Genomic DNA, 24,668 nt, shown 5'->3' on the forward strand with positions numbered 1-24,668 from the left:
CCGTGGCTGACACCTGTAATCCTCGCCACCCCTGCGGCTGAGCTCTGAGGACTGTGATTCAAAGCCGGCCTAGGCAGGACAGTCGCTGAGACTCTTATCCCCCGTAAGCTGCTCGGAAAGAGCTGGAAGTGGACCTGGACACACACAGACACAGACTCCCCATCTCGGTGGAGCCGGGCAGAGGCCGCCCAGGTGGCTGCAGCCGGCGCTGCCGTCCGCAGGTGGCCGCCAGGAGGCGCTCGGGAGCCGCCGCGGTTGCCCTGGAGACGGGGCGCGCGAGTGGGCGGTGCGGCGCCGAACGGGGCGGTGCGGGGCGGTGCGGAGCCCCCGTCGCGGGGCCGGAGCGGAGCGGACAGGGAGTTGAGGAGGGGGGAGTGTCTCCGCGGAGGTGCCGGGTAGCCGAGGCGCGGCCGGCGAGCCCGGGACGCCCGCGGGATGGCAGCGGGGCGGCGGCGCAGCCCGTAGCGCTTCCCAGTGTCCCGAGGTCCCCCCCCCCCCCGCCCCCATCTCCTCACCGCCCCGCGCTCCCCTCAGCACCTCCCGCGGCGGAGACCCGGAGCGCGGCGGGCGGCGGACGCGCTGTCTGAGGCCCCGGCATGACTTCTCGGGGCTGCCCAGTGGGCGCCCTGCTGCTCCTCTCGCTGCACGGTGAGTAGCGGGGCGCGCGGCGCCGGCGCCGGCGGAGCCCGCCGGGACGGGACGGGCGGTGGAGGGGAGGAGGAGGGGGAGGACGGGGCTCCCCGCCCGGCCGCGCGCCCACCGCCGCGCAGGGGAGCGGACCCTCGGGCAGGGAAAACTTTGTCAGGGGGCCTGGCCTCCTGCGGAGCGGTGACTCCTACCCTGAAGGGGGGTTTGGAGAGGCTCTCCGGGCAAAGTTCTCCTCCTCCTCCTCCACGAGTGGGGGCGGTTCAACCCTGGCAGGTTCAGCCCCTTCCCCTACCCCCTCCACCCAGGACGTGGGTTGTGCAACACGCAGGATGGATCAGTGTGTGTGTGTGTGTGGGGGTTGACGGGTAGGGGTCGCCTCCCAGTCCCCACTGAATCGTCCTCAACAGGGCCAAGGGCCGCCCCCGGCCTTCCCTGCGGGCCCGGGGCGGGGGGCGGGTGGGTGGGGGGCTTTGGTTTCGCGTGGACACCGTGTCCGATGGGATCCAGTGGGTTGTTTTGTTCTTGTTTTTTGTTTCCTGTTCCCTTGTAAACCGATGGTTGAGGTTTACTGAGCTGGATCCAGAAGGGTTCCAGTTATTTTCATGTGCGAGTTCTTGGAGTCACCAGTGGGTCCTCCTTTGAACCGGGAAAGAGGCTTTTAGGAGATCCTGAACCAACCTGGATTCAGCTGGCTTGAATTGCATCGATTTTCCTGTAGCGGGTGGAGAGAAAAGAAATGTCGGAACTTTTCGCATAGCTCTTCCGCGGGAGCCAGGGAAGGACAATTAGGTGTTGGTGTCCTTTATCTTAAGTTCCTGCTGACCTGCTATGGTGTGCGGATGATAATTAAGTCACATCCATCCTGTGCATCTTGCAGACTCCTGGTCTTGACTGCTTCTGTCGTGGGACTCCTCAGAACAGGCTAGTTTTTCTTTCTTTTCCAGCTCCTTCTTTCTGGTGTGAAATAAGACAGTACATGTTAATGAAAAGTATTGCATAAGAACAGCTCAAATTTTGCTTTTAAAAAAAGGTATGTTAAATCTGTCTTTATGTATAACACACGCTGCTCCCCTTTCATGTATAGGTATGCTGTTAAATCTGTCTTTATATATTACAGCACACACTGCTCCCCTTTCGTGTATAGTTCATCTTTGCATTCTTGTACAGAGTGGAGTGAATTCACAGAGCCAGCCTTACAAGGTCATCAGATTCCTTTCTGCTTTACGCAGAACTATTCTTAAAGCAATGCTAGGATGCTTTAAAAAACAAACAAACAACAAACTTCCAAAGACATTATAGACTTAGTGATAACTTGTTCTGTAGAGGTCCTTTTCAGTCTCCAAAATGTGCTCATTTATCCAGCAGATATTTTCAAGTGATCATCCTGTGAATTGGGGACCAGGTAGGGAAGATTTCCGTGGGTTGCAAAGATGCATGAAAAGAAAAAAAAAACAGTCTATAAGCATGCATAGATATTTGTGGTGCAAGATCTCCCTCCCCCCCTCTCCCCCTCTCTTCTCCCTTCCTTCCCTCCCTCTCTCCCTCTCTCCCCTCTGTCCCTCTCTCCCCCTCCCTCCTCCTTACCCTCCCTCAACCTCTCTCCCCCTCTCTCCTTCCTTCCCTCCCTCTCTCCCTCACCCCCTCAAGATATTGTAATAGTTAAGATTTCATGGAAAAGGTGACTTTGGATCTAGACTTTGAGTTGGCTAGATGAGGATGATTGGGCTTCAGTATCCCAGGAAACAGCAGCCTGAAGGAAGGAAGGAAGGATGTAAAGGGAAAAGTGCAGGGTAGCAGCAGCAGTGGCTCCTCCTCCTTCCCCTTCCCCTTCCCCTTCCTCTCCTCTTCCCCCTTCCCCTCCTCCTCTCCCTCCCCCCCCTCCTCTGCATTGGGGCTTGAATTCACCATCTTGGTACTGTTTCTTAGTTTTTTTCCCCCCTCAAAGATGGCACTCTACCACTTGAGCCACAACCCCACTTCTGGCCATATGGTAGTTAATAGGAGTTGAGTTTTATGGACTCCTTCTTCCCAGGCTGGCATCATACCATGTTCCTCAGTCCTCAGCATCCTGAGTAGCTAGGAGTAAAGATGTGAGCCACTAGTGTCCAGCTAGAATTTCTTTTTGGAACCTGTTACTATTCTGGCTAGGGGCCATTGCTGGAGCAGAGGTGTACATGGAGAAAAGGCAGGACAGGAAGCTCAGGGCAAGCTTGTACACAGTTTTGAATGCTGGATTCAAGTTTTATTTAGAATGCTTTGGCAACAACTGTGGTGTTTGGTTTCCACATGATGGGAGGGAAAAAGGATGCACAGCCAGGGTGCCTGTTTGTGATCCTCCAGGAGGATCTTGGGCTCTGACTGCCTTGAGTTCTCTAGCCAGGTAATGTTAAAACTGGTTTGATTGAACTGCTCTGTAGGCCTCAGAATTCTGCTGTGGTTCCACTGCACAGGGGCACATGGAGACAGGAATAAAGCACCAAGGGCAAACCAGAGGCCTGAGAAAGAAGGAGGGCAAGAAATTTTGGTTACTTCTGTTAAAACTCTGGAATAACTTTAAAGGGAATTGGTGTGGTTCTACAGTGAGTAAGAAATACCTAAAAAGGGAAGTGGCGCTGTGACTCAAGTGGTAGAACATTGGCCTTGATCTGAAGAGCTCAGGGACAGTGCCCAGGCCTGGAGTTCAAGATCCACAACTGACAAAAATGTTCCTTCTAATTTTACGGAAAATTTTTTGTGTGTGCTGGTACTGGGAGTTGAACTCAGGGTCTCACCTACCCTTCTCCCTACTGAGCTTGCTTGCACACGAACAGCACTCTACAACTTGAGCCCTACCTCTAAACCGAATATATATTTTTTCTTTTAGTCCTACTGAGAAGAAAACTGAGGGCTTCATGCTTGCTAGGCAGATGAGTCGTGCTTTCAGCTCCTGGAATCTCCTAAATCTTGTCATTATGAAAGAATACAAAATGTATTGTCAACTTCAATTTCTCCTCTCTGAATTAAATTAGGTGACCATTTTGGGACAGTTAACTATCAAAAAATCAGGTTTGACTCACAAGAAAGGTGACAACGACTGTATAGGAATTTTAGTGAAGTTAAATTTATTCAACATCTATTCAGGAAGCAATTTAAATATTAAACCACCCAATGCTTTAAAAAATATTAAGCTTAGAACTGTTGTCAGACCCAGAATAACAATGCAATGGAAGAGATAACTTGTTTTGGCTCCTCTTCCCCCTCCCGCTGAGAACAGTAAGTGGCACATTTTCCAACGGGTTCTCACACTCTGATCACAGAAAACATTCATAATGAGATTCTCGTTTGATTCTTCATACTCACACCATGTGATCTGGTGTCAAGCAAGGTGGTGTGGGAAGTGCAGGGCTCTTCTGTGGCAATGGGTAATGCAACAAATGGAACCCACATTGTTATACTTGACGAGCTGAATAAACTTACCACCTCCCGTGGTAAGTTTATATAGAATAAGGGTCCAAAAGCCATATAATGAATGATTGTTGTCCTTAATGTACTATGTTGTCTCTCATCTCCTTTGCTGTCCCTTGGTTATCTCATATTGTTATAGTATCTCACTTTGTTATCTGATGTATTGAATTTATTTGTATTTGGATATTTGAAATTTGATAGGGAAGGGGGGAAAACCAAGACGGGTGGGGAGGTGTGGTGGGGGAGGGAAATGGGTACCAAGACATGTGAAAGGGTATCAATGTATGTGAATTAATGCACCTTCTATCTGGCAAATATCATGTAACCCTTTTACTAATTACAATAAAAAAAAGAGAAAAAAAAGAATAAGGGTCCTATAGGTGCTGTCACCCGGACTGAGAGCAACAGCATATTTGTGCTTAGAAGTATGTTTTGGCCTTTGGAACTAGGATTGCTGAATTCCTGGTTTCTCACTTGAGATAGCACTTCACCTCACTTTCTGCTTCATTTGAGGAGTCCGGCTGGCACTTCCTCTCTCCCTTGTCCTTCACTTTACCATCTGGACCATGGGGGAATTCTCTCTATTAGTTACTGGTTTGTGAGCCACTGTCAGTCCTGGGTCACGTTCAAAAGCCACCTGACTTGAGATGAGTTTGATCGTATTGTGCCAGTGTTACTAAATCTCCTATGAAAGTTTCAGGTCCTTGATCCAGGTTGTTGTATTTGACTTCCTCCGTCTATGGAGGCTCCAGTGGTGGTTTGCATTCGTGATCTGTTTTACATTATAGACATGTGACGTTGGGGAGAGAAAGCATGTTTCCTAATTTGCAAGGACTTAGTTGATCCAGGTCCTTATTAGATTCTACATCAGTTCTAAGTGGCACTGCTCAGCCCCATTCACATAGGAAGAATTATATTTAACAAATGTCACTAAAAATTTCATATTTACAGAACAGGATTATGCTAAAACATAGCAAAGACTATTCCGTGAAGTGTTTTGAAGATGTTTACATACTGGTTTTTCTACATATAGCATTTAACTTTTTGCATCTTCAGAGAAAGATAAGCTGACATAGTTCAAGACAGACTAGGAAGGGTGTTGTAAATCAGTTGACATCCTACAAGCTCTGAGTTCAGGAATACCTTGTGCTACATGGATCCTTTGGGAGCATTTTCAGAGCATTAGGGTTAGCTGTGCGCATGACTCATTACAGGTGGAGAGTTTGGGTAAGATGGCTGGTTAATGTATGGCGGCCCTGTGGACTGTCAGTGCTGCCCTTTTCACTGAATGTCGCCAATGGGTAATAACACAGTGTGACACTTGTGAAATCATGGGGCCACTTCTAGGCCAGCCTTAAGGGACTCACTCATTAGCACAGTAATTTAAGACACAGAGAAGAAATGTAAATGTGATTAAAGTCTGTGGATGGCCACAGCAGTGGCCTTCAGAGAACCCTTCTCCACCTTTGCCCAGCCAATACCCACTGTTCTCAAAGACTCTGTATACTCTGCATTCTCATTGATCTTGACCTTTTTCTGGTCCTGTTTGGAGAATGGCATCTTCTTTTGCTGGTTGTAACAGATTCGTCCAAGCTAAGAGAGATAGTCATTCCCAACTGCCCTGTCTACTTCAAGTTGAGATTAAGAAAGAGTCAAGCAGGCAGTCCAGACAGCTCCCGGAAGCTGGGGAAGATGGGGAGTATGGTCATAGCGATGAGGTGGATTTCTTCTCATGTTATCATTCCTCCCCCTCCGTACCCTTCCCTCCCCCCTCCTCTCTCTTCTTTCCTCCACCCCTGCCTTTCTCATACGTATACATCTCTTATTTGTAAACAAATGTCTTAGTGATGTGGTCAGTATATTGATGCACATGCCAGAAAAGTACACTGCTTTTCTTTTTAAAAGAAAACTATAATTTTCCTTAGGGGTTGGTGTGACTGTGTCAGATACAACTACACTAAACTTTGAATTTTTTTTTCTGAAAGAGGCAGTAGAGATCCAGTCTCACAGTTGTTGCTGTTGTTAATTCTGTATCTCATTTGGAATTTGTTTAAAATTATAAGACAGACTTTTGAAAATTGATTCTTGGCCTACCTGTTTTTGAACACTTTGAAAAAAATATTTTCCCTGAGGAATTCTGAATGTTTTGCTCTACATAGTGAAGAACTGTCTCATACTTTGAGCAGTTTGTTGTAAACCTTAATGTTTCCCAGTTTTATGTCTGGGATGTTCTTGGTCTCAGAGCCATTCTTCCAAGAACAGAGAACATTGTTTAAAAGGGTGAAGGAACCTTTCTCTCCAAATGGCTATTTAGGTATTTGGAAGCATTCATAGGCCATACACAATTACCATATAAGCAGACTGCTGTGAGCAGCCAGTAAGTGCATGAGAAGTGTTTAAGGGCCTTTTCTGCCCGATAGCATAACATTCTTTCTCCCTCCACACAGCATTGTGGAGGATGGTCTTTTAGAAAGATGAGCACCAGCCAGGCGAGGTGGCTCACGTCTGTAATCCTAGCTACTCAGGAGGCTGAGATCAGAGGATCACAGTTCAAAGCTAGCCAGGGCATGAAAAGTCCATGAGACTCTTACCTCCAGTTATCCACCAGAAAACCAGAAGTGGCATTGTGGCTCAAGTGGTAGAGTGTTAGAATTAAGCTGAAGAGCTCAGGGACAGAGCCCAGACCCAGAGTCAAGCCCCATGACACCACCCCCCCCCTCCAAAGGAAGATGAGTATTAGCTGAGTCAGCCCCATGTGGGGATTATCATATCTTCTTCCTGATTTTTCCACCCATTCCCTTCCCCCAAAGCCTGCATATGGCCATTCATAGTTTATGCTAGCGTGATTCACACACTACTGGACCATCATCTCAATCTGCAGTGTTGTTTATACTCCCCCAAAATATCAGAAGTCAATTACTACTCATAACAAATTCCTCAGCCATGTGCTGGAGCTGCTTAAATAACAGTAAACATCAAACATGGATCAGGGTGCTTGTTCTTTGGTTCTTTGGGCCAAGTTCGTCCCTGTCAGTTACACAACTTCTGTTAGCTCCCCTAGGTTACGACCTGTTTGCCAAAACACATAGCACATGGCAGAAGCAGAGCCCACAGGAGCTAAGCATCATTTCTTGTGGTGTTAACGTAGTCACACATTTTTGGCTTTGGGTATTTAAGAAAGTTTGAAGTCTAGTCCATTTATGTGAATTGCCCATGTGTAAATACAGATGGCCATGCTAGCTTTTGTTGGCCAGGATAGTGTTCAGAGCATGTGGAAGACACGGAAGCTGTGTATAGCAAAGATTCTCAGATTTCTGTCCTTAAAGAGTATTTTGGACCATAGTTTATGTGCTCTATGTCTGTTTTTGCTATAATAGAAATTAAAAGTGAAACAGTTTAAAAGTGCATATTAAAATTCTTTGACTGGGCTTAACTTTTTAGGAATTTTTAAATTATTATAAAGATGATATACAGAGGTGTTACAGTTACACAAGTCAGGTAAAGAGTACATTTTTTATGGACAATGTCACCTCTTTCCTCCCTCTCTCCTAGTTTTCCTCTTCTCTCCCCACCCACAAATCACATAGTTCATTTTCAACGTAGTGTCCAGTGAGCACCACTGTTGCATTTGTTCACTCCTCGCCCCTCCATTTCTGTGCCTCCCGTACACTTCCAAAGACATATAAAAAAACAAACAGAAAAAAACCTCGTTTCCATTTCCTGGAGCTCATTTCCATATTATTTGTATGATCAGATGTACATAGGCATTTCGCCTTTCTTTTCTTTTCCTAAAAAATATCCTCCTTTGCTCTCACTGTGTATGAATGCCTAGAGACCTGTATAGGTTGTTATGTTCCAGTATATTTTAGATCTTGGGCTTGACTTTTTTTTTTTGTCAGTCCCGGGGCTTGAACTTAGGGCCTGAGCACTGTCCTTGGGCCTTTTCTTCTCAAGGCTAGTGCCATACCACTTGAACCACAGCACTACTTCCAGCTTTTTCTATGTATGTGGTATTGAGGAATTGATACCAGGGCTTTGTGCATGCTAGGTAAGCACTCTTCCAGTAGGCCAATCTCCCGGCCCCATTGGGCTTGACTTTTGAAGGTGGAAAATTCTCAAACAAAACATATTAACACTCAGGACCATATGCTCACTCAGCTTATTTGCTCACAGTTGGTGTTCTGTCATTTGAGCCATACCCCCAGCTCAGCTTTTTTGATGGTTAAAGATGAAGAGTGGTGAACTATTATGCATGGCTGGCTTTGAAATTACATAGTAGTTTGAATTCTCTCCTCCAATACCAATACCTCCAATTCTCTCCTCCAATACCCTGTATGTGTTTGCTTGTATATATATCACATTTTCTAGATCTAGTCATCCATTGAGGGGCATCTGAGCTGTTTCTATTACTTGGTTAGGGTGAATAGAGCAAAAGCTGCGAATTGCACTGTGGGAAGGAGGAGTTCTTAAAGAGGAGTCTTTGAGAGCAGTTAGGGCACATCCTTGTTTGGTTTTATGGCACTGGTAGGTTTTGTGCCATCATTGTTTTTTTCCAGATGATCTTTCTGCATTTCCTGAAAGAGAACATTATGTACAAAGCCAGGCAGGGTTTGAGATGGACAGTGTGGGTCATGTTAGAAGAACTAAAAGAAATTTGAAGTCAGAAATATACTACATACTATGTTAGTCTTGTTAAGCAGACTCTTACATTATTAAATTTCCTTCTGAAAATAAGCCACGTTGGGGGTTACAGAGAGGTTACAGTTACATGAGTCAGGTGGTAAGTACAGTTCTTTTTGAACCATGACACCTTTCTCTCTCCTAGTTTTTCCCTCCCTTCCGTATCCATAAGATGTACAGTTCTTTTTCCATATAATGTTGTGGATGTTCACGCTTTGTTCCACCTTTTCTGTGCCTCCTTTATCCTCCCAAAGGAAAAGAAAATCGATCAGATGTTAGGTCACAAAGAAAATGCATGCACAACAATTGAAATTATTCCTTATATTCTGTCAGACCACAACAGAATAAATTATATTTCAAGAGCAAAAGCCATCACAAAAACTCTCGTAACTGTTGGAGATGAATGACCCTGAATGATGAGTGGGTCATTGAGGAGATTAGAAGGGAAATTTAAACATTTATGGAATTCAATAAAAATGAACACATGAAATACTAGCTATTCTGGTATATAGTAAAGGTAGTACACAGAGAATAATTTATACCACTGTGTTCCTATATCAAGAAATTGGGGAAAACTCAAATCAACACTTTCATAATGTGCCTCAAGCACCTTGAAAAGCAAACAAAACTGCAAACTAGTAGACAGAAACAAATAATAAAAAGTAAATCAGAAGTACACAAATTAGAGAATTAAAAACCCAGAGAATTAACAAAAGAGTTAGTTCTTTTAAAAAATAAAAAAAATGGACAGACCTTTACCAAATTTGACCAAAAAAATAAAGAGAACCAAAAGTAATAAAATTAGAGATGAGGGGCTGGGAGTTTGGCCTACTGGCAGAGTGCTTGCCTAGCATACACAGAGACCCTGGTTCGATTCCTTGTACCACATACATAGAAAAAGCCAGAAGTGATGCTGTGGCTCAAGTGGTATGGCACAGCCTTGAGAAAAAAAGCCCAAGGACAGTGCCCAGGCCCTGAGTTCAAGACCCAGGATGGGCAAAAAATTAAACAAAAAAATTAAAATTAGTGATGAAAATGGGGACATCACAACAGAAGTAAGCATGATTCAGAATACTAGGGAATACTTTGCAAACCCTTATGCCAATGAATTAGAGAATCTTTGATAACTGGAAGCATTTCTAGAGGACACACTGATATACCTAAACTGAGTCAAGAAAATTTAACCCAACTAAACAGATCCATAACTATTAATGAAATTGAAATTGCAATAAAGGGCCCCCATCCAAAAATAGCCAGGACCAGGTGGAGTTATAGCTGAACTCTGTAAGGCCTTCAAAGGAGAACTGACTCCTAGATGCCTCAGATTCTTTAATGAAAATGAAATGGAAAGATCACTACCAAGTTCATTCTATGAAGCCAGCATAACACTCATGGCAAATCAGATAGGGACCCATCAAAGAACTATAGATCCATCTCTTTGCTAAACGTTGATGTAGAACTTCCCAATATTCTGGCCAGTTGAATTCAACAACTAACCAAAAAGTAATACGCTGTGATCAAATGGGATTCATTCCAGGGGTGCAAAGCCAGTTCAATATACACAAGTCAATGTAATTCAAGATACCAGTAGAAGCAAGGAAAGAACTATGTGGTCATCTAAGTCGATACAGAAAAAACATTCAACAAGGTTCAATACCCTTTTATGATAAAAGCTCTGGAGGAGCTAGAAATCCATAAAACTTTGAACAAGATAATAAAGACTGGCCAGGTACCGGTGTCTCATGCCTGTAATTCTAGCTACTCAGGATGCTGAGATCTGTGGATCATAGTTCAGTCTGGGCACAAAAAATCCACCAGACTTTTATCTTCAGTTAACCACCAGAAAACTGGAAGTGGTGCTGTGGCTCAAGTGGTAGAGTGCTATCCTTGAGCTTAGGAGTTCAGGGACAGTGCCCAGGCTCAGAGTTCAGGCCCCACAACAACAAAAAAGGCTGTAGGTAACAAACCTACAGCCAGCATTGCACTTAATGGCAGAATGTTAAAAGCATTCCCTCTAAAACCAGGAACCAGACAAGGATTTCCACTCTTTCCACTCCATTTCAACATACATAGTACCGGAATTCCTAGCAAGAGCAATAAGGCAAGAGAGAAACATCAAGGGGATCCAAACAGGAAAAGAAGAAGTAAAGCTATCCCTATTTGCAGATGACATGATCCTGTACTTAAAGAACCCTAGATTCCTCACCCAAGCTATTTGAGTTGATATAAAATAAAATCAACCCACAAAACTCAGTAGCTTTTATGTATGTCAACAATGAAAAGAAGGAGACTGAAACCAGGAAAGCAAGTCCATTTGTTTTAGGAACCCCTCCCCATCTGAAAAAAAATCCTTGGCATTAACTTCACCAAAGATATGAAGGATCTCTATGTGAAAACTTGAAAAATGTAAAAAAAAAAGAAATTGAACCAGATTTAAGGAAATGGACAGTAAGAATTAACATCATAAAAATGGCAGTCCTGCCCAGAGCAGTTTACAAATTCAATGCAAGACTCATCAAAATCCCAACTGTCTTCAAAGAAATAGAGAAAGCAGCCTTAAAATTCATGAGGAACAATAAGAGACCCAGATTAGCAAAAAGAGTCCTTAACAGGAAGAACAGTGCTGGAGGAATAGCAATGCCAAACTTCAAACTTTATTACAAAGCCATGGTAATTAAAACAGCTTGGCACTGGCACAAGGATAGAAACCCCGAAAAAATCCCACGAACATATATCCACCAAATGTTTGATAAGGGAGCCCAAAACACTTGTCAGTCAATTCTTAATTTGTGACCCCATTGTCCTCAGGGCATGTTGTGGTCACCCACTGGCCAACTTATTTGGTTAATTGCAGCTTAATATTTGCACTACTTTGGACAGATTAGTTGTGACTCTGCCATGCTCCCCATTGGTTATTTTGAATCCAGAGGGTCGACACTCCGGTCTCATTAGTGAGAAAGTGTGATGCTGTGAACTGCAGGGAGTTGGACCAGCGAGGCCTCTTAGAGCCCTGTAATTCCATAATGTCCTTGATCTGATGAAGCCGCTCAGGAAATCTCTTCACAATTTCCATGACCAAGCCATCTGCCTGCATTAAAATAAATCAAATCTGCTTACTCCTTCAGTGCCTCACAAACATTCTATAAACTGATGATGATGAGGTCCATGCACACAAAAATAATTTGCTGTCTTCAGCACTTCCTCCCGAGTCCTCTGCACAGACTTCAGACACACCATCCGCCTCTGCTGGGCACAGAGGCCCATCATGTGCCTTGTGTTTCTCATCTGTGGCAAGTGAGCGAGGGCGGTACTCACAGGTTCAGATTAAATGCTGTGAAATCTTTGCCTGTCCCTCCTCATGGGTGTGACCTAAGTGCACATGCACTCCTATAGTTGTACATGTCACCCTTCCTATATGTGCTGCTGCGAATTTACATCTCTGGGTGGATTTTGCATGTGGCCCAATTCCTGAGATTATTTAGAGGAGGACCAGGTTGGTTGTGACTGTATCACACTGTGTGTGTGCTTGGATTTGTAGGCAAATAGGTAATTGTTTTAGAATCGAAAACCATTGACTCTTTAAAACAACCTCCTCCTCCCCCTCCCACTTCCCCTCCTTCTCCTCCTCCTCCTCCTCCTCCTTTTCTTATTCTGCTGTTCCTAGAGCTTGAACGCAGCGCAGCGTCTGGGTGCTATAGCCGAGCTTTTGTGCCCAAGGCTGACACTCTGCTACTTGAATAACAGCTACACTTCCAGCTCTTTTTGGTGATCAGTTGGAGAGATAAGAGTCTCCTGGACTTTCCTGTCCAGGCTAACCTTGAACCATGATCCTCAGCTCTCAGCCTCCTGAATAGTTGGGATTATAGTCATGAGCCACTGGTGTCTGGCTAAAGCCTTTCTTCTTACTATTGTTTTCCATATCAGCCTTTTAATTTATGTCCTTTTCATTTTCAGTTTCCTCTAGTCCACAGTTAAATAGTTGGACTTGGCCCTTTACTTTGATCTGTCCCTTGCTCCTTGCCAACTTGATTTTCTGCCTGACATTTTGTTACCTTTCTTTGTCAGCAACAATGACAACAAACTCTAAAAGTCATAAAGGATGGGATCCAAAGTTTATGACTTCCCATGATTCCCGCTCAGATCCCACTGTCCCTCTGTGGATACTTTGTTCAGCTTTGTTGGTGTCCTTCCCACAATACCTCACACTCTCATCTTGTCCTGGAACCACCTCCTCCCCCAGGCCCAACCCACATCTGCTCCCCAGAGTGCCTGACTGCACTGGAAGTGTATTTTCCTCTTGTAGCTCCCTAAGCATTTATAGGTTGTGACTTTCTTTGGCACCTATTCCCAAACTCTGAGCCCCCCAGGATAAATGGTCCTTGGTCCTTAATTTATGAAGTCAATGGGTGGATTTTAGAGCTTCACTTCTTTGCAGTGGTAGATCTTGTATTAGGTAATAGGTAATTCAGTTCTGTGATTTCACAGAGAGAAAGTTTTTGTGTGCTTTAGGTCTTTCTGAGCCTCCCGTTTGCCACTGCTGTGCTCCTGCCAGCAGACTCACTGCTAGTTGACAGATACAGGAGAGAATACCATAGTTATAAAAGTATGGTATTATTTTGATGTATTATATTGCCAGATGCCTAGGAGTTGGGGAAAGCACATCTCTGGGAGGTGTCTAGAGAGGATTAAGTAAGGGGTGAAGAAATACTATCTAGATGGTATAGCTCACCTTCCATGAAGTTGTATTGTCAATGTTAGGTACCCGATCTGCTCCCTTAGCCATTTCTATGGCACCTCACTGTGTGGGTGTGTGCATGCAGATAGCCTTCCACCCTCATTGCTTTCTGGCTGCCTTGAGGTGAACAGCTGCCCTCTGCCACACACACCTGTTGTCTTGATGTTCTGCCTCTGTGTATGCACACAGTAAGGGAGCAAGTCCACAGGGTCTGAAGCCAAAATGAATCTTTCCTCCTTCTAAGTTACTCTCTTAGGTATTTGTTATAGCAGCAAAATGCTGATGAACATGATCATTGATGTGTCTGCATCTGTATGATATTAAGACAAAAGGGAGTCATGTTTTAGTGGCTTCTTTTCTGAGAAGGGCTAAGATGTTCTTTTGTACTTCTTAGAATCTGGACTAAAAGGTAGACTGAACTTGATAATTTTCTGCCAGCTTACCAAGATTGTTTCTCTCTGACTGTCTTATCCAGTGACAAAAATGATTTCCCATTTGTTGGGAGGCAGCAGCATTGCCTGGTGGTACATTAGTGCTCAGCACAAACTCCTGAAATTTGAACACTGCATTTCTATGGAATGTCAGCTTCCTGGCGGAAGTTTAAATTTTCAGAAACTGTCCAGTGGCCTGCAGCCTCTGCAGCTTGTGTAGGGTTGCCCTGGTTATGTGGGTCCTCCTCAAGGTTGGCCCTGTCTATCCTTTCAGCTCATTCTTTCAACTCCCCATGCCCCTTCACCCCTCAAGCTGCTCTGCCTTTGTGCTCGTCCTCAGCATCCTCTGTGCATCAATTTGTTAGTGCATTTCTCTCAGAAGTTTCCTAAGAAGCAGATTAAATGCATTCCCTGCAACTAGAAACTTCTGTCAGTACATTTTCCAGCAGGGGTTGGGACAAAAACAGAGAACTTTGCAGGGGTATAAGAGCTGAGCCTCTTCTCTTCTGATTTAGGATGCTTTGATGATCCCCCTTCTCTCTTTTTCTCTTTCTCTCCCCCCTCTCCCTCCCCCTGCCTCTCCCCCCCCCTTCTCTCTCTCATAAATCAAGATCTTGAAGTAAAACGCCAGGGAGAGTCAAGGAACCTGCAAGTTCGAGTATTTATCTGATCCATCTCAGAGAATCATGGCCAAGGTTATTTAAAGAGGCTGTTTAAATGGTTGGATTAGCCCGAGATGACCAGATTAGACTGGATTTAGTAATCTTCCTGACTGCTGCTACCATAGCATGGGTTGAATGGTGGGAGGATGAGTGATTAGTGGTAGGAAGAGCATGTCAGTTTGAGGGAAAACAGCACAGCTTTGCCTATGTGAATCTGTTAACAAGGGAATGTAAATTTCTCCATGTTGTTTTTTCTAGATAGAACTGGATTTGGAGGCCTGGCCAGTCCCAGGTGATCTCCAGTCCTCATCTAGCCAGATAGAGCACATCTTGAACTCTTGTCTGTCCTAGTGTATTTTCAGCTGATACACGGATGTAGCAGCAAGCGTATAAAACAACTGCGTGCACCGTACTAGAGAGGTTATTGAATCTCAATAAGTGATCTTTTCTTTATTTGCTTGATCACTTGGGGTGCTTTAAAAAAATACTGGGATTTGGCAGGCTTTTTTCTGATTTTGCAGTGCCTACAGTGAGCTGAATGTGGTTAAACAGCTTGGAACACTGGAGTTGAATAGGCTCTGGGCATATGTGCCAGGAGGTGGCTTGCCAAGTCATTCTGCATCCAGTGCCAGCTCTGACGAGCCTCAGTCCTGCTGCTGCCACTTTCATACCCCCTAAGTCACACTTGAGGCTTCTGTTCATAGTGTCGCAAACTTCCCGGCTAGATGGCAAGTTGTTGGGTACTCACCATGTGCCATGAATCACCTAGACATTTTGTGTGCATTTATTCCTACGTCCTTAAAGTAATCCTGTGAGATATGAGAACTTCAGTCCTCTATTTCCAAGGAAATTTTGGTGTACTTAGTGGAGTAGGATGAAGTTCAGCACCTGGAATTAAGAGTACTTAATCTGTGAAGTGCCAGGACGGTATCTGGCTTACCCATCAGTCAGCTCAGTTTGATAGGCCCCATGCTAGAGCCTCACTAGAGAAGAACAGAGGAAGTACTTGTGGGATCCATGTCTGGCTTTGTCAAGACTTTTTGAACCTTAAATATGGAAAAGCATGCCACCTTAGGCTCTGGGAAATGTGGAACACTAAACTTCCCAGTTACAGTAAAGACAGAGCAGCTTTGCTTTTGTCCTCTACCACCCGTGTCTCCATCTGGCTGGTCGGTGTCCATCTTTGTGGTGTACCTATTGGATAATAACAGTGTTGGCCATACATGTGTTTAAGACTTTATTCATTTGAACTAAATGAAAAGAAGTGCTAAAAGATGGATGTCAAATTGAAAGGATGTTAAAAATGACTATATTCATGTGTTCTGGAGACCACTAGCATTGCTTGGCAGTTGTACCTGTTGTGTACGACACTGAAGATCACAGGTAAGAGTCTAGACATGCTTTTTGCCTTCAGTAATTTTTTTAAGAAGGGAGGACACAATTTTGAATGTCTACTGGGTTCTAGTCTTGGAGTATGCATTATGCAATAAACTTTTACTGGCCTAGTTCTATCTTATAAGCAAGAAAGGTGTTGAGAAAGATTAAAGATACCACATAATTCCTTTCTTCTCCCTTTCTCCTTCTTTTCCTCCCTCCCTCCATCATTTCCCTCCCTTCATCCTTTCCCCCCTCCCTCCCTCCTTTCCCCCCCTTCCCTCCCTGCTTTCCTACTCACCTCCCTTACTCTCTTTTTTTTGTCCTAGTTCTTGAGCTTGAACTTAGGGCCTGAACTTTTGTGCTCAAAACTAGTGCTATACTAGTGCCACAGCTCCACTTCTAGCTTTTTTGTGTTTAATTGGGGATAATAAGCTCATGGACTCTTCTACATGGCCTCTCCTGGCTTTGAACCATGACCCTCAGATCTCAGCTTCCTGAGTAGCAAGGATTACAGGTGTGAGCTACTGAGACTCAGATACATAATTCATTTCTTATAATTCATTAAATCCATTTTCCTTCTTGAAGAAACAGAACAAAACATTACTTCCACCTTGAAATCCCCTCACTATTATATTTTTTCTGGGCTTAGAAAGACAATGTATATTTAATGTCCAAGCTTTGACACCACTTTCAGTGCAAAGTTTTTTCCATACTTAGTTTTCTCATCCCTTTGCCCGTGTAATTATTTTACACTAGTCCTTACCAATTTACTGTGATTTATGTACTTATCTACTGTGTAGCTGAGGCTGGACATTCATCTGGAACAAGTGGGCACTGCTGGAGCCTTGCAGGGTCTGACTGAGAGATGCTTAGCAGAAGCCTGTGCACTGGGCCGCCAGAAGGCTTGGGGACTGAGCCGAGTGGGCTCATGGAAAGGAGCATTGGTAGTTCTTACCGGGAAGTCATGTGAGTTAAATTTGTATACCACAATTATTATTTCAGCTCTTTAAAAACTACCCCCTAATGGTGTCTCTTTTCTTTTGTTTCCTCAAAATTAATTATGTTTTGGTAGCCATGGCAACTCATCCGAAGCTCCATTAGATGTGTGATCTGTTCACATCGAAGAGTTTGCCTCAGCATTCTAAACATTTTCCCACATAGTCAATAATTCTGTCCTACCTGGTTCTCTTCTTTCTGGTGAAAATTGTCTGGTCCCTTCAGATTTCTGAAGATGACAGAGAAAGAACTAATAAAATGAGCCACAACTTTATAAATCAGTTCTTGCCGTTACTTGCTTGTATTGACCTACTTTTCAGCACTTGTTACTTGAGACCCTTTCATCCCTGGCTCAGCCCACTCTGCTTTAGGTTGGTTCCTTAACTCCTAGGGCCAGTGCATCCTCCCTGTTGGGGCACCCACACCTTCCCCTCCTCCTCTGGATCCTCTGTCCTGTGGGACTACTGAGTGCCTCCTGCCTCGGACTGGTCCAGCCTGTTACACTGTATTTGCAGCTCTTCTTCTGTGCCACTGCTGCTTACCTGTCTCCAAGCTCCCTAGCCTGATCTGTTAGAAGAGTCAAACCCCCACCATAGATGGATGAGATGATTGAGTCTTTTTTTTTTCTTTTTTCTGTCAGTCAGGCCTTGTTGCCTCTGAATCTTCCCTTTTGAGGGTGGGGCCGGTAGTCTATTCTGCTGCATGTCTGGGCTGAAGGAAGAATCTTGTGATGCTTCCTTTTCTGTGGTCCTTTCCTTACAAAGCTACTCTGTTTTTTTAATACCTATTTCCTAAATATTTACCCAGTGCCTGTTTTATGCTGGGCTCTGATAGATACTAATGATCTATATCAGGGAAGGAAACAAGAGAATATGGAAGTGTGGTTCAAATGGTAGAGCCCCAGCCTTGGAACAAAAGAAGAGCTGGAGGTCCTGAGTTCAAGACTGTCATAGACGCACAAAAACTAACCAAACAAAAACTATCACCCACAAAACTTCCTAACAACAAGAACAAAAACCTTAAATCCAAACAAGTGAACTTAGCATCTAAGGTGATTAAAAAAAAAGTAAATGAGATAGCACTAAAATTCCCCTTTCCAGTTCCTCCTCCTTAAAATGTTTATCCACTATAACAGAGGCCTGTACAGAATGGTGTGAGTGCTACAGAAAACAATCCTAATGAGCACTTAAGTCTGGGTAAACGTTTTTCAGACTTTTGCTCTTCCCTCAACCCCCCAGTACATGGGCCCCTGGGGGAATGGATAGGGTTGCATTGGTGCAGCTAGTTGTGTGTAAGAGGCTAGATCTCCCACAGGTGATTGTCCTGTGGCTGGAGTACTGTTAAGAGCCATTTCATTTTGTTTGAGACAGTTATTGCTTAATACTGCTTTTTTTTTTTTTACCACCATGTCTTAAACAGGGAAGTGATGGCTTATGGACTCAGAAAAAAATGTTAATTTCTCTGACTATGCTTTTATAATTTTTTGAAGGGGCTATCAATATCAATAAGATTTGAAGTTTATCAGCAGCAATACATATTGCCACAGATGACAATTTGTTTTCATTTTTGCTCAACTAATTTTTTTTTTGCCAGTCCTGGGCTTGGGTTCAGGGCCTGAGCACTGTCCCTGGATTTTCTCAAGGCTAGGGCTCTACCACTTGAGCCACAGCACCACTTCTGGGTTTTTTCTATGTATGTGGTACCGAGGAATCGAACCCGGGTCTTCGTGCATGCTAGGCAAGCACTCTACCACTAGCCAAACTCCCGGCCCCCTCAACTAATTTTTTGACATCAGAAATGTAAAATGAGGAACTGAAGGCATGTCTCAAGTGGTAGAACACCAGCAGGGGTGAACAGAATGACTGCTTGTGGTCCTGAAGTAAAGTTTCAGTATTGGCACAACAAAAGCACAACTGTTCCATTTTTGTTTTATTTTAGAAATATTTTAAAGTTGTTTTAGTATTTACTAAGTAAATATATATTTAGTTTACATGGGGCTCATACAGTCTCAAGGGAATAAAAATGATATATATATATATACACACAGGATATGTAAATATGTATTGATTACCTCTGGTTTTGATGTTAGTGATTTCATACTGAAAGGGGACAATTTCTTCTACATGTAGTTTGTGTCCTTGTGAAAATTTATGTAATTGTCAGAGTCCCAGAATTGTAGATACTGAAAACACCCTTTACTCTTTTCATTTTCCCCTCCCAGCTTTTGTAATTCCTGTATGTCACATGTAGTTTATAAAACCAGACAAACTAAAGTGGCCTTTTCAGTACTTCATAGGTAAACGTAAAGTCTGGACCAGAATTCAAAGACTATAATCATGAAGCACTTAGGTGAAATAATACAAGTAAGCAATATTCAATGACTTAACTTTTCTGCCTTGTTTAATTAGGTTTAACCTCTGTAGGGACAAATATCACATTTCACTAAGGCCTTTCTGTCTTTACCTCCTAACCTCGGTCAGAATTTTATGTAAGACAAAATATCCACATGCAGTGAGTGACATGGTACAGCTGTGTGTGCAGCTGTGGTGGGGTTTCTTAGGCACAGTGATGTGCTGCATCTAGTGGTTAGAACACATGCCAGGGACCCTTCCCTAAGTTACTTTGATTCTTTTCTCTTGGCCTCATATTCTAGACTGGCTGAGATGAAACAGCGAAGAAAACACTCAGATTTTGCTTCAGAATCTGCAGCAGCTGGAGTGAACGTCAAACAGATGGGCTTTTCCACCCTGATTATCCTAACTTCCTAAATTTAGAAATACATGCTTTAAAAAAATGTAAATTACCCAAGGGGGTGGTGTAGCACATGCCAGGCAGTGCTAACGAGTGCAAATCGATGTCATCTGCTGACTTAGATGGAGCTCAGCCTCTGCTGCTGGCACTCAGCTGTTTCCTTCCTTCAGGTTTGTTCACATCACTGCTTACCTTTCTGAAAAATGTAGTGCCAGGCTTCTGTTCCCCTCCTGATCAAATATTACTTTAAGCTGTGGAAGCATATACAGTGTCTTAAATCAAAATAGTGTTTCACTTGTCTTACTGTTCATAACGGATGGAGTAGGAGAGGAGAGAGCCACTGAGGAGAAGCCTGTCCTGTCTCACCTTTGCTATCAACTAACAGGTTGAATTTAGGCAGGACACATCTCCATTTTGGGTGGGTGGGTTGGATTTAGTGGTCTCTAAGTTACCTTTGAATTACAAGTCACAAGATACTTTACTTTGTTTTCGTGAAATTAAATATATCTATATATGCTGGAGGGGATGTGGCCAGGAGGGATCACTACTACACTGTTGGTAGGAGTGCAAACTCGTTCAACCACTATGGAAAGCAGTGTGGCAGTTCCTCAAAAGACTAAACATAGAACTCCCCTATGACCCAGCAGTTCCACTACTTGGCATTTACCCAACCATCCAGAAACAAGGGCATACTAAATCCACTAGCACAACAATGTTCATTGCACCACTATTCACTATAGCAAAGATATGGAACCAACCTAGATGTCCCTCAGTTGATGAGTGGATCAACAAGTTGTGGTATTTGTACACAATGGAATTCTATGCTGCTGTCAGAAAGAATGACATCACCCCATTTGTTAGGAAATGGAAAGACTTAGAAAAAATCCTATTAAGTGAAGTAAGCCAGACTCAAAGGAACTTAGGCTCAATGGTTTCCCTCACTTGTCATAATCAGTAGAAACCTTGGGCTCTACTAGCAGAGATCTGCAATAGAGCAAAATCTTGATACATAAGGCCATATAGTATGAAGCTAATTGAAAGGACCTCCAGGATATTGAAACAAAAGCCATATAACGAATGATTGTTGTCCTTAATGTACTATGTTGTCTCTCATCTCCTTTGCTGTCCCTTGGTTATCTCATATTGTTATAGTATCTCACTTTGTTATCTGATATATTGAATTTATTTGTATTTGGTTATTTGAAATTTGATAGGGAAGGGGGGAAAACCAAGACGGGTGGGGGGTGTGGGGGGGGAGGGAAATGGGTACCAAGACATGTGAAAGGGTATCAATGTATGTGAATTAATGCACCTTCTATCTGGCAAATATCATGTAACCCTTCTACTAATTACAATAAAAAATGCAAAAAAATAAATATATCTATAATTTTTTTGCCAGTCCTGGGCTTGAGCTCAGGGCCTGAGCAGTGTCGGACTTTCTCAAGGCTAGAGCTCTACCACTTGAGCCTCAGCACCACTTCCAGCTTTTTTCTATGTGTGTGGTACCGAGGAATTGAGCCCGAGTCTGTGTGCATGCTAGGCAAGCACTCTACCACTAGGCCAAACTCCTGGCCCTTGTAACTTATTTTAAACAGTATCATCTCCCCAGAATCTAGCATAGGGGATGTTTAAACATTGCCAGAAGAATCAACATCTGCTGTATTCTGTTTTGTATTTCTTCTTTTGGGTTTAACAACAGTGGGGTCTGAAATCAGGTGCTTGTGCTTTCTAGTCAGGTAGTCTACTACTTGATCATTCTATGTGCTTGTTTTATTCCTTAATTATACTTTGAATAGGGTCTTGTCTTGATATCTGGCCTGTCCCAGACTATGATCCTCCTTTTCCCATGTAGCTGGATGGACAGAGCTGCATCACTCCTGTTAGTTTAAATCAAGTCTTGTGAACTTCTTGCTAGTCTTTTTAAACTACAATTCTACTGATCTCTGCCTTTTAAGTAATTAGAATTATAGATGTCAGCCACTGTTCCTGCTTTTTAAATCTTTTTTTTTAAATCAGTATATTAATTATACAAAAGGGCTTCATTGTGATTTTTTACATGCATGTCTTTGATCAGTTTCCCCCCATTTGTTTCTCTTTCTTATTCTTCCTCACTTCCTTTTAAAAATAATTTTTTTTGGCTAGTACTGGGGCTTGAACTCAGGGCCTTGGCACTGTCCTTAGCAACAGCACCACTTCTGCCTTTTTTTATTATGTAGTACCAAGGAATCAAACCTGGGTCTTTGTGCCTGCTAGGCAAGCACTCTACCACTAGGCCAAACTCTTGGCCCCTAAAAATAATTTTACTACGTTTTATTATTCTCTTTTCGTATATATGTACACAAGTACCTTGATCATATTCATCTTGTCTTCAGTTTTTAAATTAGCAAAGATTGATGGAGAAGATTGTTTAGGACCTCAGTGTTTTATTAACCACTTATTCCTTTCTGTATCTTGTAGTTAAGAGGAGGGAACACACAGTAATCTTGGGGCATTTCTCTTTTCTTTTGTTATTTCTTTTTTGTTGCCCTTTGGTTAATCTTGTATTGTTACTGTATCTGACTTTGTTACCTGGTATATTGTATATATGTTTATTTGTTTATTTGAAAAAGGAAAGGGAACAGGGGAAAACAAGATGTTTCTGAGGGAGTGGGGGGAGGGAGATGGGGACAAAAACATGAGAAGGGGTATCAATGTGTAAGAAGTAATATACTAACTACTACCTGATGACTGTAACTGTAACCCCTATATACATTATCTCAACAATTAAAAAACAAGAAAAATCAATTTAATTTCAATGGAGCACAAACTAATTTAAAGCCATCTTTTTTCTTATTTGAGTGAAAGAGATATAAATTAGAGATACATTGACTAAAACCTATACAGCCACAGCTAAGAACTTATCAAGGCTTGGGAAGTATTATGAATAATGCTGAAAATAATAGGCCTTTGCACTTCTTCTCATCCTTGTCTTGAGGAACCAGTGATTGATAGCTGAAGTTCTAGATTTCCCAGAAGTCTCCAAGAATCCTCTGGCAATCTTGTCTTCCAAAACGTTTTTCAGACATCCTAATTTCCCTGTGCGTTGCTTTTCTTACATTCCTGAGAATGGGTTTCTTTTACTCTCCTGCCCCCCCAGCAGAAGTGTGTAACCCCCTGGCAGAAGTGTGTAAAGCTAAGTTAGCAGCCATTCTCACAAGTATGGTATCTTTCCATTCATCTAAATTGCCCAACTTTCAATAACTGTTAAATTTTGTTGAAATAATTGCAACTTTTGAGAGATACCATGATTTTGTGGGGAGAGTTTAGACAATGAGTTGCCTTTGCCTTCCTTGTATTTCTTTAACTAGAATGTGTTAATTGCGCTCTCATACTCCTAGTCTTGCCACAGTTGGTGTGTACAAACCCACCTCAATTTTCTTTTCCTTAAAATACGACTATGAAAAAAAAAAAGAAAAAAAAAAGAAAAAAATACGACTATGAAAGGACTTGACTTACCTTAGCCAGGTGCGGTGGCTCACACCTATAATCCTAGCTACTCAGGACACTGAGATCTGTGATCTTGCTTCAAAGCTAGCCTGGGCACAAGAGGACCTAAGACTGTTATCTCTAGTTAACCTCTAGAAAACGGGAAGTGGGCTTGACTCAAAGGACGGTAGCCTTGAGCTGAAGAGCTCAGGGACGGCACCCAGGCAAAAAAAAAAAAAAGGACTTACTGGGTCAGTGAGAGGTGTGAGCAAGCTAATTTATTTATTTATTTTTTAGCAAGCTAATTTATGTGCCTTGGTTTTATGTCATTAGCCAAATGCAAGGTGCCTGGTGTTCCTGGGTGTTTCACTTCAGGATCTCCTCTGGCAGCCCTTATCACCAGTCCAGTAAGTGCACCAAGTGTCTCCTTCTCTTCGTCTCTCTCCTGGAAGTTCCTAAATACAAAACAGTTTTGGTGGAAATCCATTTCTGTGCTATTCTTGCACATGAAGTGCTCATAGAACCAAGTGCTCATAGAGGCTCTTGGGTAGAATGTCCTCCCTTCAACTACAAGAAAAGGCAGACATCATTCTGGTTTTAGAAATAGAGATGGGAGCTGCGGGCTGTGAAGCAAGCTGCTCTTTGGTTGGCAGTGAGTGAGGACATGAGGGTGAGATCCCAGGTGGGTCTGGTCCTAACTTCACTATTCATGCCTCATAAGAAGGACCGAAAGTAGGTACTGGTAATCCCTTCAAAGAATATGATGATGATATATACTCAATAATTTACATTACAATAAAGATAGAGAACAATTTTGTTTACCATTAAAGATAATTAATGTCCTTTTGTATCCACCTTTCCCTCTGCCACAGGTCGAGAAAGCCACGGACATATTTTCTGTGACTACAGAAAGCCACTGGCATGTTTTCTGCCACTATAGATTTGTGTGCATTTGATAGATTTTATGTAAATGAAATCACATAAATGTTTATTCAGTCAAGTGTTGGCATCATAGTAGTTCTTGCCAGGTAGTGAGTTGTGGAACATTTTGACTTCTCTTTTCAGAAAGAATTAGTGTGAAATCAGTGTTACATAAATGATTCCCTCTTCAGTCTCCTTCATTGGAAGGTTTTTGATAACAAATTCCATGTATGTAGTAAATATAGAATTATTCAAAATTTCCATTTTTCATGTGTCAGTTTTAATCACTTTGTACTATGCAGTGATTTCATTTTTAACTAATTTTTTCTGTTGGCATAAATATGTTTATATTATTCTTTTGTTACTCATCACAATTATGTAAATTCTGTGGTAAATTTTTTCATATATTTTTATTGTAATTAATAGAAGGGTTATATTATATTCATCAGATACAAGGTGCATTACTTTACAAACATTGATACCCTTTATCATGTCTTGGCCTCCATTTCCCTCCCCCCACCTCCACCCCTCATCTTGTTTTTCCCCCTTCCTATCCTA

General features: G+C 42.9%; 1 protein-coding gene across 1 annotated transcript in view; it reads left to right on the forward strand.

Annotated features, from left to right (window-relative positions):
* The first annotated feature begins 324 nt into the window (after window positions 1-324).
* The window catches only part of Igsf11 (immunoglobulin superfamily member 11), a 108,237-nt gene continuing 83,893 nt past the window's right edge, over window positions 325-24,668 (forward strand). The window contains exon 1 of the mRNA XM_090345979.1: window positions 325-648. Coding sequence (XP_090202105.1) covers window positions 597-648 — 52 coding nt within the window. The 5' untranslated portion in view covers window positions 325-596. The remainder of the gene's footprint in view (window positions 649-24,668) is intronic.

The sequence above is a fragment of the Megascapheus bottae genome, chromosome 1, assembly GCF_031878675.1.
Source record: "Megascapheus bottae isolate mThoBot1 chromosome 1, mThoBot2.hap1, whole genome shotgun sequence".
NCBI classification, from domain to species: domain Eukaryota; kingdom Metazoa; phylum Chordata; class Mammalia; order Rodentia; family Geomyidae; genus Megascapheus; species Megascapheus bottae.